Here is a 17691-nt window from a genome sequence, read left to right on the forward strand (position 1 = left end):
TTCATCGATAAGCAATGAATTGTTACATCCCAAGTAAAGATCTTCTTTAAATATGTAGAAACTAATTTTAAAACTATATGGGGAACTGAAAAAACATGAACACCTGTTTAATTTACAGACCCCCCCCACATCCTTGATCCTTGTAATTACTGTTCCTGTAAAGTACCTTCATTTACTACAGTAATTGTGTGGATCAGGAACTGGTAGTTAAACAAAAGAATTATTGCGCAACAAAGTACTTTTACCTCCAGATCTTTTGCGTTTTGACTTCTTACACTGTAACTGGTTATAATCCTATGAGATTTACCTAAAATATTGTTTTATAATACAGTGCTCCCCTTTACAACGCTGTAGTTGGGTGCCATAGTTAAGAGACCGTGCTATTTGTGTTCCGCCTTATAATAAGACTACTAGTGTAATAGCATTATGGGGCAAATGGGAGCCATGATCGTACCACTTTATAATCTGGTGCACAGTATAAAGGGCCGCCTTATAAAGGGGGAGCACTGTATTTTGAAAAAGCGAATAACATACTTTTTTTTTCAAATCTGAGGTATTTGGATAAATGTGTCTTGACTTGACTTGCACTGCTTGAAGCAAATTGGGTTTGCATGGAAATGAGCACTTGTTTTGCCAATCTCCTTCTGCTACAAAATCTAATGTATGTTCCTTGAATACCAGTTGTTCAGCTAAAACATTTAATTTGCAAACCTAATCCTGCTACTCTAGCAGCATCAAGCATTCTGTCTAAGAGGTTTGTCTAATTAACCAATACCCTGGTGGGATATGTCGCCCCTGGATTTTATTCATGCATTTTAGAGCAGCAGGGTACAGGTTATTCTAATCAACTTTTTCTAACAATCTACCATTTTAAAAATAACCTTTTAAATCTCAGCATATTATTTCAAGATTTTTAACCTACCAAAAATCCCCCTTATGAGAATGCCTTCAATAGAGGGCTGCTATTGTGGGTTTTTTTTTGTTTTTTTTAAACTACAAAATAAAATATATAACATGTAGGAAAAGACTTGAAAATAAAATAAAACATCCTACTGTATACTCTCTCTCTCTCTCTCTCTCTCTCTCTCTCTCTCAATTGTTTCAAGTGTTTAGACAAAGTCTTACTAGCATTTGAAAAGTTTAAACTCTATTGCTTTATTATTCTATCTAAACTGAAGGAGGTGGTTATTTCTGTTTCACTCCCTAACATGCTATATTTCTTGTCTACACAGCTCTGTCCAGACAAATGTATTAGAACAGTCAGTAGTGTGTGATTATTCCTAGTAATGCCTGGCCGAAGATGGGAAGGCTCTTTTGTGATTGAGCAGTATGTTCTTTTGTTCTGTGATTTGCTTCTGTACCAGTATACTATATGCATTGAAGCAGCAGCGATTGTTTTACAGAATATTTCGGCAACACCTAATTTTTTTTTTTTCTACACATTTGTTTCAGGGACATTATGCACCTGCTTTTGTTACACCTGATTGATCAGAGAGGGTAGGAGAGGTACAGTAGCGACAGAGCAAGAAACTTCCCAGCTTGCCCTATAAAAGTGGATCTGACTTGCTCTTCCAGATCCCCTGAACTTGATAACTACCAGGGCTGCAACAAAGGGGACATTTTGAACTTAGAAGGTTCAGAACACATTACAAAAGGAAGGTTAGAACCTTCAGTGGAACGAATTTGCATAATTTACTGGTGATGTCACCATAGCTACTTGTTTATGTTTGATTGAAAATCCTATTATTTTACAGGTAAGCCATATAAATGGAATAAAATATTCACTGTAGTCTAAAAATGCGTTATATAGAACAGTAATCAATGTTTTTATAATTAATAAACATAAAAATACATGTTATTTATTTACACGTAATTGATGCTGCTTGCGATATATATAGTAAGCTTGCATGGCAGCAGCACCAGCTGCAGTGGACTTAGGCAAAACAAAGCTTTACTTAAGTCACCTTTCCAAGCAGGTTAGGTCAGTCACATTTTAATACTACAAAAAATATGAATAATAATATGAACTTGCGTTTGTCAAGTGACTCCAGTACGATGCTGAATTTGGCTTCTTATTCTCATTCCAGCTTCTTATTCTCATTCCAGCTTCTTATTCTCATTCCAGCTTCTATTCTAATTCCAGTTTCTTATTCTCGTTCCAGTTTCTTATTCTCATTCCAGCTTCTTATTCTCATTCCAGCTACTATTCTAATTCCAGTTTCTTGTTCGCATTCCAGCTTCTTATTCACATCCTGTAAATGTAACACACATTGAATAAGTAACTGGGGTATTTCGGGGGGTTAAATTGCTTTGGGCCACTTATTTCAAAGCTGATTCTCACACAGGGGCCCTCTATATCCCCATGTGTATTTATCCCAGCCCAAAATGGATTGGGGTGTCTGTTTTACGCCGGGATAAACACATATGGGTGACGTAGAGAGGTTACCCCTCTGTGAGAATCAACTTTGAAATAATAAGTGGCCCAAAGTGATTTAACCCCTGAAATACCCCAGTAACTTAGTAAGTTTGTGTTACATTTGCAGGATGCAAATAAGAAGCTGGCGAAAAAAGAAGCTAACTTCACCATCATGAGATTGGTTATGCCTCAGTGATAAATCAACATTCGCTTGCACAGTGTGCATTCAGTTTTTTTTTTGTTTTTTTTTCCCTCTCATCTGGGCATTTGAACAAAAAAAAGTCAAAGAGAGCTATACAACTCTTTGCTGTCGAGATGGCGAATTAAGAAATTAAAGGTTTGCCTCTGGGTAACACGAGGTGGAGGGGCGGACAATGCTCAGTTTTTTAAATTTATATTTTTAGTGTCCGCGTATATTTTGTATGTTTCAAACATATTCCGTCGCACTTCTCTTACACTATCTTGTACACTAAATATTCAGTACATATTTTTGTGAAGCAATACAACCAGTATAGGTACCACCCTGCACCATTTTTTTGTAAATTAAAAATCAAGCTGCTAATGATCCAGAACTACTGTAGGCAGGGAAAACAAAAGCAGGACTAGGAGCTCTTTAATTAACTTCAGAAAAAATGGGTATTAACTTCGCATAGTGGGTGGTAAATACTTTGTGAATACGGCCCATTTTAATACAAATAAATTAATCATGCTGAATTAATGCTGTCTAATTGAAAATTGTCGGTAAACAATAGCTGTGCATATAAAGGAGTTTGCAGTATTTTAGATTATGTAATATATACTGTATAATATAGCCCAGTGATCCTCAAAGTAATTTTGGCACGGGCATAAATTTATCTTACTAGGCTGTTTGGGGGCACGCAGACTATTACATAGGTTCTTATCTTAAATACTGCCTTCCCACGATATATATATATATATATATATATATATATATATATATATATATATAGGAGAGAGAGAGAGAGAGAGAGAGAGAGAGAGAGAGAGAGAGAGAGAGAGAGAGAGAGAGAGAGAGAGAGAGAGAGAGAGAGAGAGAGAGAGAGAGAGAGAGAGAGAGAGAGAGAGAGAGAGAGAGAGAGAGAGAGAGAGAGCGAGAGCACGTTTTAGTGGGGTTAGGGGTTATTCTTGGCTCACTCTGATAAGGACAAGTCTCTGGCAGTAATTGTACGTGCTGCACTTATTCTTTAAATAATTTTTACAAAATATGCAATGCAGATTTTTTAAATAGCATGTTTGCACAGATAACCATGAATAAAGTAAATTAAAAAATGACAGATGGTGTCTCGCTATGTTTCAGTTTTGCAAATTTGTCAACACTACTCTGTTTTAAAGATCGCTCATCTCCAGTACAATTATTCAGATAAAGTGGATTCATAACTAAATCAACTACGGTGTTTCCCTTGTCTGGTGAAATTAAAATATATAGAGAGAGAATTAAATTCTAAATACTGAAATTTATTATTTTTCTCAATAACACAGTTGGCGAAATGCAGTGCTTACCCGGCATATTAACCCCAGCCTCTGCTCACTAATGACTGGGCAGCTGTCAGATCTTTCACTTTCCCATTGGGTACTCACTCGCCTTTAATTTTCATGCAGAATCCTCAGCCTCTGCTTGTTTATGATTGGACAGCTGCGAAAAACTTGACTCTCTTATTGGTTACACTTACTGTCAGTACCTGCAACTGAAACAGACACAGTTTATGTTCCACCCAGCTAATAAGCGAGCAGTATTGTCAACAGACTGATGTGAAGCTTTTGTTGGAAAACGTGTTTAAAGCTTTATTTATTTTCCCACGCTACGACCCGCTAGAAATGTGTTCATGACCCATAATTTAAGAACAGCTGCCGCGGGCACGATGGCCTGGCTTCGCGGGCACCACTTTGAGGACCACTGAGATAACCCTTTATTACAGTCAAAAATATCCCCCTGTGCCTTGTACACATATACTTGTCCTACCAGTAGCTTTAACATTTGCCAGTAATTTAAATGCAGTGTGTTTAATATCTGAAGTGCCCTACTGTGTAAAACACAGGCTGTTTGTATTGACTCCACATGCAGCATGTGGTCTTTCGATAAAGGCATCATTTTTTTCAAGTGCAAACAGGAAAAAAGGTACAGCCTTTTCTGTGTCATCAAAGGGACTTTAATATAACCTACATCAAATCCAGTTGCAGAAAAAAAAAAACTTAAATTGTTTTTTTGTTTGTTTTGTTTATTTTCAATGTTAAGGATTTTCCTTGTTTCCCACTGCTGGTAGCTAAATCAGGTAGCCACTAAATTCTTCAGAGGCTCATTTACCCTGTTATACTGACATTGCAGCCTTTGATGTTACTGTAGATAACCTGGAGAAACTACAGAGAAGACAATACTGTGGTTCAGGAGTTTTTGCAAGTACAGTACAATATAGACCCCTAACTTCAAACATACGGAGAGTTGAGAACTAATCTTTTGGGATTCATCCTAAAACACATCCAGGTACTTTCATATGTAATATCAAAATAGTCTGAGACAGTAGGTGGGGATGTTTCCTAAAATGTGGTTCATTTGGTGTGGAATAACCAGATTCTTACTACAATGAGTGGTGGTGGTAGTGGTGTTGTTATTTAGCAAACAGTTCTTATCCAAAGTCAAAGAATGTCTCTAGGGAGATTTGCGTATCTGAGATGTTTGCATAGCTAATACTATACTGTATTTAATTCCTCTTACTAGTACAATGCAGGCCTTTCATAATAGGCGTGCATTACTTTCTTACATCACCTGGCTTCTTGACCAAAACCGCATGGTGACTCCAGCAGGTAGATGGTGTGAAATGAAAGAGAGTTCCTTTAAAACATACTATTTTTCCCCTCCATTTGTACAAACTTTTAAAAATAAAAGGAGTTCAGCTGTCTATAAACAAGATCAAACTGCCAGAGTCCATGCAACATAACATAACATGTGAATATAGCTTTGTGTTAGATAATAACAATCCTTCATTTATATATTTATCAGTTGTTTTTTTTAATATTACAATGTCCACATTTTCTGTACCCTTACATCTATAAACATAAGCGTTAAAAATCACTAGAAAGAGTACCGAACGAGATACCAAGGATTTCCAGGCGAAATTGGCAATTGCAACAGATGTGCACCCCTTGTCTACAGTAAACAATACTACAGTTAAAAGTTAAGTTTTTTTTTTTAAATTGTAGAGTGCATTTAAGTTCAGTCTTATTAAACCAGCCTTTTTTCTTTTTTTTGTCTGTTTTTAATGTTTTTGCAGACCTTTCAGCAGTAGTGTTGTGTGTGGTGTTGTGTTTTTTTTTTGGGGGGGGTGGTTCAATCTGTATTTTAACATGCACGAGCAGTTTCCGTGCTCCTGTTCATAAAGTTACAACAACAGATGCTTTGGCTAATTTACATTTCAGCAGAGCTTAAACCTTTACAAAAAACAAAACAATATTCTGCACATTTATGACCAATTACTGTATAAGTAGGTATAATAAGCATTGAGAGTGCTGTGTAGGTAAAGCTGTACAGGAGGTACAAAACCATTAAAGTACTTGGTTATTATTTAGTCAAGTGGGTAGTCAAAAATCTGAAATCTAATCATGTTACATATATTGTTAATTTTTAAACCAGTCCTAATTCTCCATAGTAGATTTTACCAGGTAAGACTTTTAAAGTGCACCTTGCTGTAAAATTTGTCCACTTGAATTGATTAGTCCTAGTTAGACTAGGCAGGATACTTGTGGATTATGTACTTGGGTTTAATGCAGTGCACTGTCAGTGACAGGAGCCGCTGATGAAGTTGTTGTTTTACCATTAGGAGGACTGGACAGCAGACGGACAATCCCGAAAGCAAGCAGGTAGGCAGGCAGGCAGGCTGGTGTCAGGGTTTTTACATGTGGCCATTGCTGTTGCTATGGCCCTGTCAGGTTGTCAATGGAAAGATCTGGACTTGCCTTTTCTCTTGAGAGAATAGTCAATCATGTTGAAGCATCCGGTGCATTTTTCAGGTTTTTGAGTAGTACTTGACAGTTTAAAAACGAGTGTGTCCATTGGCAAATCAAATCAAAGATACTGTAATGGAATAGATTTGGATGAGTGTGCAATTTAGTGTGCAGGAGAAGAACTTGTCATTTCAAGATGGCTGTGACACTGATATGTACTTTAATAGTACTTTTAATAGAATTTAAGAATTGATTTGTCTCCACCTGCTGTTGGTAGCTGGTAATGCAACACAATGTAGTAAGACACGTGCTTTGGGAATCAGTACAAGGGCAAAAGTGATTTGAATGTAACGTTTATCTACTTGCATTTAAAACAACTGAAGTTGCAAAACAACGCTACTGCTGAAAGATCTGCAACAACACTGAATACAGACAGGCAAAGACATATTTCATAAGCCTGAACTTAAGTGTATTCTGTATCTGCAGTTAAAAAACAGATTTTTAAAAATCTCCCCTCATTACTAGACGTTGAGACATGCAAGTGGCAAGGTTTATTGTAAAAAAGAAATAAATAAAAACTCTCCTGCACACACTTCTGGGTGTAATTTTGAGAAGTTTGGTTGAGCGAGGCTCCAGTGTGTTAACGGTTGTCCCTCCTCTCTCTTTTCTCCACAGCCTGACCAGGAAACCTTGTCCCCACGGAGCACAAGGCCAGCACAGGAGGAAGATGATCTGAACAAGACGCTGGGGGTGGAGCGATTTGAGGAGATCCTGCACGAGTCCCACTCTCGCAGCGGGGGTGATGACCTCCGACGCAACTACAACGAAGAGGACTTTGAATGTGAGCTCACCAAGGGGGAGCTGGGACTTTAAACATGGTGGTGTGCTCTTTAGGCATCTTACTAGTAGTTTAGAGTTTAAACCACCTGTTGTTTTTATGTCACAAATTATTTTTAAAAATAACTTTGAACTTTCAAATCTCTAGTATCTAGAATTCACTTTATATTCACATAGCCGTTTACTGACATTTTTACTTGTGTCTTTCATGCTGCCATTGCCTCCTGAAAAATATTTTTCACTGCAGTAAACATGCTACAAGTTTACTCACAAAAAAAATGAATACAGTGAAGGGTTTTTGTGGGTTTTTTTTAAATTCAGAATAAGTGGATACTTTTTGCACAGCTGGCATCTCTCGCTGCTTGAATAAAAATTTGAATAAAACTCTCCCATTCTAAAAGTTGATCCTAACAGTTGATTTTTCATGAAACCTGAAGGTATTTTTGATTGGTGTCAGTGATGTGACAAACTGAGGGAATTTTTTCATTTGAGTTGCTGATTTTTAAAGCTAACTTCAGTTATTAGTTGATTCAAAAGTTCTAAAACAAAAGTTTTTGTTTGTTTCTTCAAAGATCATCGGCACTCCTCGCACCACATCCACCACCCTCTGTCCACACATCTGCTCTCTGATGGGCGCAAAAAGAAACACTCCAAGAAGGGCAGTGGGGGGGGCAAGAAGAAGCCGAGGGCCGCCACCTCCCCAGGGGACAGTGCTCCCACCATTGAGGAAGGGGAAGAGGGGGAGGATGAGGAGATTGCGGATCCCTGCAGACCCCAGGAGGAAGCCTTCGCTGCCCCTACCACCTCCCAGGACGTGCAGGTATACTGATGTAGTAAAGTTAACTAATGCGGCATTGAAACACAGTGGTCCTGGATTTCAGGGTGCACATCTGTAATGACAACAAGATGGGTGTCCTTTCTGTTAAGTCTAGAGCTTCAACTGCTTTAAACTGTCTACTGGTCTGAGCATCTGTGGTCTACGTTACTTTCCCACCTGGATGTCAGCACCTGCTTGCAGTGGACACTCAATCTGATATGTATAATATATTGTGTATATATATATAATGTCGTCACTGCTTAGAACTAGGTCTGCAGTCCATGTTTGTGGACTGCAAGGTTGTGTACGAAGTATAATTTGTATATATTTTGTTTAAATATAGCTGTTGCAGAATAAGTAATTTTCTCACTGCGACATACAATTCTCAAAGGAGTCTGTTGAGTTTGTGAACGTCACTGTTATTTATATAGAGTTGGATTTGTTTGAATTATAGGAAGTCAGAAAACAGTAAAGTTTTTATGATGATTTTAGTGTTTGCAGCACTTCTGTTTTGTAGTAATATTTTGTAATTCATTCTCTGTAACATCGCTATCCAACGAGATGCAGGTTTGTCTGCCATTATAGATGGATAGATGAGCTGTTCTGATTTAACAGATTAATCGCACCGATTTAATCAACTAAAGAGTTGATCGCAGATTCATTTCTTTTACAATTCAATTGTGCAGAATTAAATAGCGACTGACACTTGCATCCCTATAAATACATAAAACAGGATTTTAAAAGGAAGTTATTTAGAGGACGCATGTGTAAATAAATTCTGTATAGGCCTTAATTTACCGGTACACTACACTTTTATGCAAATCATTTGTTTAAAAAAAGAAAATAAAGTCATTTTATCTGAAATCTATCAACATAAATGAACCAATCAAAAGTGTAAATAGTGACAGCCCTAATATCTATCTGTCAACAGAGAGAGAGAGAGAGAGCAAGCGAGCAGGAAAGTATTTAGTTGTGTTTTTTTCTGTGTAGTTCTTTGTTTCGGATGACGAGGCTGTGGACTCGGACTCTGCACCCTTGAAGGGAGGCAGCAGGACGCCACCCGGGAAGCTGGAGATTGTGCCGGCCTCTGACCTTGACGCCGACGAGAAGACCAAGAAAGCTGCTGACACAGCGTGAGTACTGGGATCACCTCTCTGTCATCTGGAGCACTGCGCTTTGGAAAGCAGCCTGTCTAAACCATTCAACCCTATGTACAAATTCACTTCATCCTGGACTCGAAAGAAACCTGGCCGCCAGTATAAACCTCACAGCTCACTCCATCCATTTCCAGGTTTAGCTGTCACTCTCCCACAGGTTGACAACAGCTAAACCTATCATTTATTTATAAAGAGACTACACACGCTTTAGACCATTTGCTTTCTCCGTCTTCATAGTTTCGAAGTTTCATCACCAAAAAAAAAAAAAAGAATTAGAAGTATGAATTAAGTATCTGATAATCCTGTTTCTCCCAGTTTCACAGACCCTGATTTAGCACAAATCTTGGACTACCTAATGTTACCTTAGGTAAGAAATGAAACCACATTTATAGACTTACCTTAGGTAAGTCTATGAAACCAGATTTATGTTTCTAATCCTCCTATGTGCAAGTATTAAATATAAATATGCAAGCATAGTAATGGTGTAATTCTTTTTGGAAGAAAACAACTGAACAATCTTTCCCACATGTCATCAAATAATGGCTTTAGTTTCTTTCGTGTTCCAGTACTAGTGTCTTTGTGTGCTGTGAAGGAGCGGGAGTGTTGTAGCTACAGGATTACTACTTTAGCGTCTTATATCAATTAAATGGAGCAGCATTACGAGGTCACTTGTGAATGTTTAAGTACCTATCCCCCCCGAGTTTACTGAAATGAACCAATATAACTGTCTTAGTTTAACTCCAGATTAATCTGCAATGGCATTTTAATTAAGCCGAATTCTGTACATTCCATTTGACTTATTAGGGCATTGTACAGTACTATGGAATTCCCCTGCTGGATTTTATCAAGCATCTGTTTCTTGGTGTAACCAACATTGGTGCTTGAAGCAAACCTCCTTAGTAAGATCTTATACTAACGTTTGGTCTTTAACAATGTCTTCATGAAGATTTAAGTCCATATCTCAAGTTTGCATGTTCTGGTTGATTGATGTGGGTTGCACAATTACAGGGTTGCTCCTGTTGTGCAGTGTTGGGTCTGTCTTGGCCATGCAAAAAGTTTGCATGTTTGACAGCAATCCTGGCAACGGGCTGACATTATTTTTTAATTTTGTAGCAAGCAAAAAAACAAACAGTGATTTTATTTTTAGAAAACTTTGTCATGGCCAGAGAGTTCTAGTGTCTGAAACAGTCAGACATTACAGCAGTGTGACCATTAAATGGGGCAGTTAAAGTGGTACTGATGTGTAGAAAATAGCAATGTTGCTTTAAGCTAGGACGGGACGAATAAAAATAAAATTCTTCCCCCAGATTCAGTAAAGAAAGAAAGGTCAACGATGTGGCATGGATTGCCTGAACCAGCAATCGCCACTTAAGTGGTTTGGTGGCTTCTGTACTGATACTGATTTTTTTTTTTTTTTGTATTCCTTATTATGAAAGTAAAGTCACATAAACAAACCTGCCAGACACACTCCTCTGCAGTGTTTGTGTGGACTCAAAACAACTTGAGTTTTGATTATAGTGTAGAATCAGATATTGGTGAAAACGCCCAAGTCAGTTGAAGATAATGACCGGTCTGCTGGACAAAAGCTTGGATTACTAATGTATTAAAAGAGCAACATAGAGAGTGCTTATAAAATCATGACTTGCTATAGGGAATATTTTGTTTGCATAATATTTACATTAGAAATTGTCTCACTGTTTCATGGTAAGGTGGTGTGGGGGGTTAAATTACTGGTGCCCACCGCTAGTAGTCATTTCTATGCTGCCTTATTACAGAAATTCCAACTTATCGGGTAGAAAGTTTTCCTTAAAGATATACTTGATGGAACTGAATGTTTTCGTCATTTTATAGTGAAGCACTTGGCAGTATTTGCTTCATTGATAATTAAATATGATTTCAGATTTTCTTGTTGAATACACAAGCTGTCCAGTGGGAAAATACAGTAGGCAGATAGTAACAGGCAAGTAATTGGTAAGGAATGAGAACTGTGGTGTACTTGTGCTTAGTACAGTAGATGACATAAGGTAAACAGCAAGCAAGTATATAAAAAAAAAAAAAAGATTTAAATGCAATGCACACTAGAATATTAAATAGACACTTTAAAGTCATAGTAAAGGTGCACAATATAATACAGAGCAAGTACATAAGAAGCGTTAAAGTAAATTAGAATTCAGATTTGGTAGCACTGAGGCTGTAGATGAGTTCAAGTTATAATTAGCTATGGAGACATTTATCTCACTCCATGTGACTGGTTTCTCCACAAAGAAAACTTTCTGCTTGTCCTTTCAATTCAGAGAAAATCTTCAGATTTTCTACTGGACTGGCTCTCTGTTCAAATGTTTTTATATAGTTTGTAGTGACTCTAGTAGAATGATTCCACGGTAGTTAGCATGGTAAGTGAATGAAAGCTAGTGTTGTCAGGCCTTGCTATTCTGGCACAATTTTTGCGTAGGTGGAGGGCAGTTCGAGTAACCAACTAACTGACTGTTGCACTGGGGCAGACCCGGGCTGTGGGGGTGACCTCCGGGGCCTGACGACAGGGTGATTACAGGTTCAGAGCTTCACTCCCCTGCACTGCTTGTCTGAGCCTCCTGTATTTATTCTGCACAGGGAGAATGATGCTACAGCAGAAAGAGCAGGAGGCAGAAGCAGCAGCCCCGGAACATCCACGCATCCCACAGGGGACAGCGGCACACCCAGCCGCCCCCACTCCAAAAGCCAGCCAGCCCTCCGCAATTACAGCCTGCGAGAGCGCCGGCGCATCGGCAGCATGACCGCCGTGGAGGACGCCATGTACCAGAAGATCCCCACGGACGAGAGCGAGGCTCAGACCCTGGGGACTGCCGACCTCGACGGCATGAAGAGTGAGTATGGTACCTCCAGTGGGGTGTGAGAACTGCAGTGGACTGAGTTTATTCAAGGTTGAAGGAGAGCAAGATAGTGTGTGTGAGTGTTTAGATGTGAAGTGGGTTTATAGGAAGTATTGAGCAACAGCATTGAAGGGTCCTGGTTGCAATGATGGCTCTGGCAAAGTATTTTTTTATTTTTTTTTATTTTTTTTTTAATTGAATGCACAAGGGAGCTACAGACAGTCAGTCCTAAGGTTAGTTTATGTGTTGTATCCGAGTAATGTAATACTTAGCAATTGTAGTTGCAGAACATTGATGCAAGTGGGTTAAAATTAAGAAATTATACAGGCAGGCAGGGTTTCCATTATAAACTAAAGGGATCAAATTTGTAGGATAAATTGGATTGTAACTGATTAACCACTAAATCTGAATTACCAAGTGTATTCTATTCTCTTTTGATGATCATTGAAGTTATTACTCAAGAGCTGCTATAACGTACATATTGTTCAATGGTGACATTTAAGTTCCCACTAACCCTGTATTACTGTAGGGATGTTAATACAAATTTTACCATATAATAGAATGCACTGTTCATATACATAGTAGTATGTGTACAGTTTTAAAGTAATTTATTTTTCTTAGACACATTAATGCTGTAGTGCGTTAGAAAAAAATATATATTTTAAAGTAAATCAACTTACTCTGTTGGTATGCTACAGTAGTAATAATAACTGTTCACTTATAACAGTGTTTCATCCTTGCTGTTTTCACTTACTGACAATTTTTCAGTCTGAAGTTCCCTCACATATAATATGTAGCTTACACATTGTTTTTGTTTTCTTTAAAAATAATAATAATAAATCCCATATTTAAAACTGCAACGTCCTTTAAATAGATTTGTAATGAACAGAAAGAAAAGTAAATTAAAACAAAAAAAAAACATAAATAAAGTACTGCTTATGATTATACTGTACATACCATTATGAAGCTGTAGACAGGAAGAACTTCTCAGGACCTTTTCATTTGTTTTGTAAAGCATTTACAACAGCAAGGATCTTACTATGTTAAGTTTCATTAGTGAAAATGTAATTTAAAAAATAGTTTTGGTGGTGCGGGGAGCATAGCAATACCAGACTGTACATTTCTCCACAAAGCTCTGACAATCCTAACCTGAACAACCACCCCAGGCTCTACAGTAGCGCTGTCCAAAAGATTGCCCTTGAGTAGCATGTAAGAGCTAAAATGGTATGTAGTAAGATTCAGCAGCCTCTTTTTCTTCTCCAGCATATTCTTTACTATTTTTAACTAGCAACTTATTTTTCAGTCGTTATCCCTCTTGTAGATAACAATAGTTCTAAATTATTTTGAATAAGGCGCATCACCTTGTAATAATATCAAGTCAGTTATCTAATACATAGGTATTGCCTGAAGCTTCTTCTCCTGCAGTTACCAATGGACACAACTTAGTAAGATGTTATCAATAGCTTTTTTTTCTTTTTCTTAAGAAATAAGTATGGACTTTTTAAACTTGAGCTCTGAGTCACGTCTGGAACGATACATCTATCTTTTGTAGGTGATGTCACCCATGGCTAAAGTCTGTTTTCTCGTAAATTAACCTTCTCTTCTTCAAATGGTAGCAGAGGGTTACCAGTCTACAACGGGAAACCCAGTTACAATGCCTTTGTAGCACTGTCCAACAGATTGCTAGCATGTAAAAGCTAAAGTGATGCGTAGTCTGGGTAAACAATTACTGTTTGTTTTTTACTGTTTTGTGATTGCTTGTGTTTTTTAATATAACTTATGTACACTGTGTTTGTATGTTTAAGAACATGTACAGTGAATAACTGAGCATTTCACAAATAATTTTTTGTTCTCTTTGGCAGAAAATAATCTCATGTCACCTTATCTGAAGTTTGGCACTGGTTTATTTATGAAAAATCTTTACCAATAAAACACTGTTGAAATCCATTACAGATACTGGTAGAGATAAAAAGGGAGTGACTAGCCAGAGAGTCTGTGATAGTAGGGAATAAGCAGAGGGGAGCTCTCCTTCAGTCAGTTACCAACCTTGTCCGAGTCCAGAGGCAGCATCTCTTTTGCAGTGCAGGTATCAAGCCATGTAGTGCAGGTAGGCTTTCAGTTTGGAGATTGAATTGAATCTGCTCTATTTTGTAATGGATGCTTGTTTATCTGTGCATATGTAGGGCTTGAAACATTTACTAGCCCTGCACTCAATCCCATGTTTCAGAACTACCTTCATATATTATATTATTTTAATAATACATAATATATTATTTTAATGATCAGAGCCAGGAGATTGATAAACAAATGTGTTCCTCCATTATAACTGCATGAACAGCTTTCTCTTTTTTTTTTTTAATTTAGTCTTTGCCAGTTATTTTTGTTATTTTTCTCCCTATTTGAAATGCCCAATTATTATTTAGATTCAGCTCACCGCTACCACCCCTTCGCTGACTCGGGAGCGGCGAAGATGAACACACGCAGTCGCCCGAATCGTGTGCCATCAGCCGACCGCTTCTTTACACACTGCGGATTCACCATGCAGCCACCCAGGAGCTACAGTGTCGGAGGACAACGCAGCTCCTGGGCACCTAACAGGCAAGCCCACAGGCACCCAGCCAGGCTACAGGGGTCACTGGTGCGCATACACATACATAGACACAGTGCAGTCCGTTTATAAGAATCAGATCCGTCCTGAGTGTTGATTCTTAAAAGTGGACCGATTATGATTACTGTGGTGGAGAGTCAAACTTAGTATGAGAATGATAAGAGCTTGTTCCCTGGATGCAGTGTAGCTGGTTGACCACTAGATGTCACGAGTTTCCGCATGTATGCACACCCATGAAAAATCCACAGCTGCTTTCCTTATCAAATTATGCATAATAGTCAGCTGGTTAACTGCTTGTTAAAGTTAATGACACCTCGATAGAAATGGCTTAGCCGATAGCTTTGTGATGGGGGTATAGAGGCATAAGGAAGCAGAAGAAAGAAAAAGAAAACAAAACTCTAGTAAGAGATCTAGTGTTTGTTCCATACGAAGTACTGTTAGTTAGTGCTCCAGCTGAGAGCTAGGTTTATTTTCTTTGTTTTATTAGCAGTTGTTTTGCCATCGCAGTGTAAGAAAAATAAAACCAACACCAGTTTAAAACTGTAAATCAAGACTCCAGTCTGATAATTTACACTGCCCTCAGCCACTCTGTCACGTTACAACTGGCAAAAGAATGCCATCAGCAGTTTCAATACAGTGTATGGATGTCAATGGTGCTCAATCACTGAGGACAGTACATCAAAACAAGCAGCTTGTTATACGATCACGGTTACAACTTATGTTTACTCAAGGTTGCAGAATCCTATTTTACTACAGTACGCTTGAGACGCAATCGTCTTGTGAGGGAGTCTAGTTTAACTGCCGTGCGATGTTACGTGTAATGGCCTTTGAATTAAAATGACCAAACAGTATAGTATTTTACTGTCAGGACAACCACTGCATTTAAACATTTATGGCTTACTGATTCTGTTGCGATGCAAATCTCAGTTTATTAAACAGAGATGCAAAGCACTGCAATCCCCTCTCCTCCTCCTCCCCGCACTGTCTACAGGCATATCACACAATAACACTGCTGTATTCAGTATGTATTCAATGAATGTGTATTCACTTCATTGAAACACATTTTCACTAAGAGAGAACACAAAAAACATTTCTGCACAATGCAGTGGCGCAGTCACGTTTGACTACAAACAATGCAGCGTTTCATGCACCATTGCACTATCCACGCTGTGTACGTGCCTAATCACGCGAGATGTGATCAAATTCAAATTCAAAAACAGCTTTTATTGGCTGTGCACATCATTGCACTTGATACAGTACCGTATTACGTGTAGTCAGTTTGCCTTGTAATGATTCTTGTAAGCGGATTGCTTGATTCTTACAGCAGATTATTTTACAATGGCTGTTATAGGAATGATTTGGTCCCAGTGGTTTTGATCACTTTATGCAGTTGATTCTTATATCAACGATTCTTATAAACGGACTGCACTGTGTGTGTGTGTGTGTGTGTGTGTATATATAAATAAATTGCACACCATGCTTTTCCATGCTTTCCTAACTGTCAGTCAGTTAAGTACAGTACACCATTCCTACTCTTGTCCATGCATTTCAGTGGACTATCATTGATAATAGCTGATCATACAAGGACTTAGGAAAACGAACAAAAAGATAGCTACTTGATGTTATGACTTCACAAAGCGATTCTTCATACATTTAATTACGAAACCAAATAAAATCAATAAAATGTCAAAGCCCCCTGCATCTACTGCACCAATGTATTGGAAACAGGCGATTCCCTAAACTTAGAGAGACTATCGGGAGATATCCATTCTCCACTTTGCTTCTTAGAGACTCACAGTTCGTTGAGCTGGTTCCCTCTCCCCTTCCTCGCAGGTCACCGCTTTGAGGATGTCCCAGGCTTCCGAAGGCACCTGGTTAGGAGGAGCACTAAAAGTCAGGTTATCCACATCAGCAAGGACCACAAGGAGCCCACAGCCCGGGCCAAGAAGAACGACCGCACCCCACACGAGGTAGGGACATATGGAAGTGCGCTTTTGTATGGAATGTGCATTTATTTTACAAGTTCATTCAGCAAACTAAAACAAACAAAAAAAAAAAATACATTCAAGTTTTGGATTTTTACATTTTTAGGGTATCTACATGAAAGTAATGTAAAAATTGAAATAGGTTTTTAAGTGGTGACCACAGTTTTCAGAATCGCTTCAAATGTTATCTTCTTTAGATACTTACTACAAATCATTTAAAGGTACAGAACAGCTTAAGAGCTGCTTTGTTACAGTATAATTGATTGATTTAAATATTACTGGTATTGATTGAAAGGTTCAGCACAGAGGTTTGATGCATAACTTGATCATAGGCCACAATCCAGAAACCAGAAACAATCTTTATTATTATAATTAAACATTTGTATCACAAGTTTCATATGGTCTAAAAGCTAAAATTGCCTAGGTAAGGATTTTGTCCTGCTTAATTAAGTGAAACAGCTAGGTCTATTTTAGGGTTGTAAACTACATACTGCTGCCTTTGAAACCTAATAATCCAGCTGCTGTTTCCCCTCAGGGTTGATTTATTGATGCTGTTATTAAAATTACAAAGTTTTTGCAGTGTGAATATGTTCATGTTAGAGTTGGTTTAGGAGTGATCAGCTTCTGTTTCAAATGATTTAAATAGACCCGCGTTATGAATATGTTCAATTTAAGTGTATACTAGGTACATGCTGTACCTGGCTAACAAAACATCTATTATTTTTATTCAATTTCTGAATATCGCATTCCCTATCTCTGCTGGTATCTGCGCCCCAGTCTCCACACACACACAGTCACACATACATGCATACATACAAAAGTACAGCATAAGGTTGATCTCAATAAATAAAAAAACTGTTTTGGTAAAGTGACACCCAGGATGACAAGGTCTCTTATCAGCAGCTAATGTTTTATCAAAACACAAAGCCATTAAAAGCAGGTAATCAGACTAGGCCTGTTTGTTGGGAGCCAGCTCCTTCACTGGGGGACTGGGGGTTGGAACCGAGCCTCTGTCTTCAATCCACCCAGCACCATCCAGTATGG

At 38.2% G+C, this 17691-nt stretch overlaps 1 protein-coding gene across 10 annotated transcripts in view; it reads left to right on the forward strand.

Annotated features, from left to right (window-relative positions):
* Window positions 1-17691, forward strand: part of LOC121314397 (anion exchange protein 2-like) — an 88752-nt gene that overhangs the window by 58255 nt on the left and 12806 nt on the right. For all 10 annotated transcript variants that reach the window (XM_041247606.1, XM_041247612.1, XM_041247604.1 and 7 more), the window contains 5 exons: window positions 7049-7214; window positions 7783-8030; window positions 9018-9160; window positions 11795-12048; window positions 16496-16632. In XM_041247606.1, coding sequence (XP_041103540.1) covers window positions 7049-7214; window positions 7783-8030; window positions 9018-9160; window positions 11795-12048; window positions 16496-16632 — 948 coding nt within the window. The remainder of the gene's footprint in view (window positions 1-7048; window positions 7215-7782; window positions 8031-9017; window positions 9161-11794; window positions 12049-16495; window positions 16633-17691) is intronic.

This window comes from Polyodon spathula, chromosome 4, assembly GCF_017654505.1.
Source record: "Polyodon spathula isolate WHYD16114869_AA chromosome 4, ASM1765450v1, whole genome shotgun sequence".
Classification (NCBI taxonomy): domain Eukaryota; kingdom Metazoa; phylum Chordata; class Actinopteri; order Acipenseriformes; family Polyodontidae; genus Polyodon; species Polyodon spathula.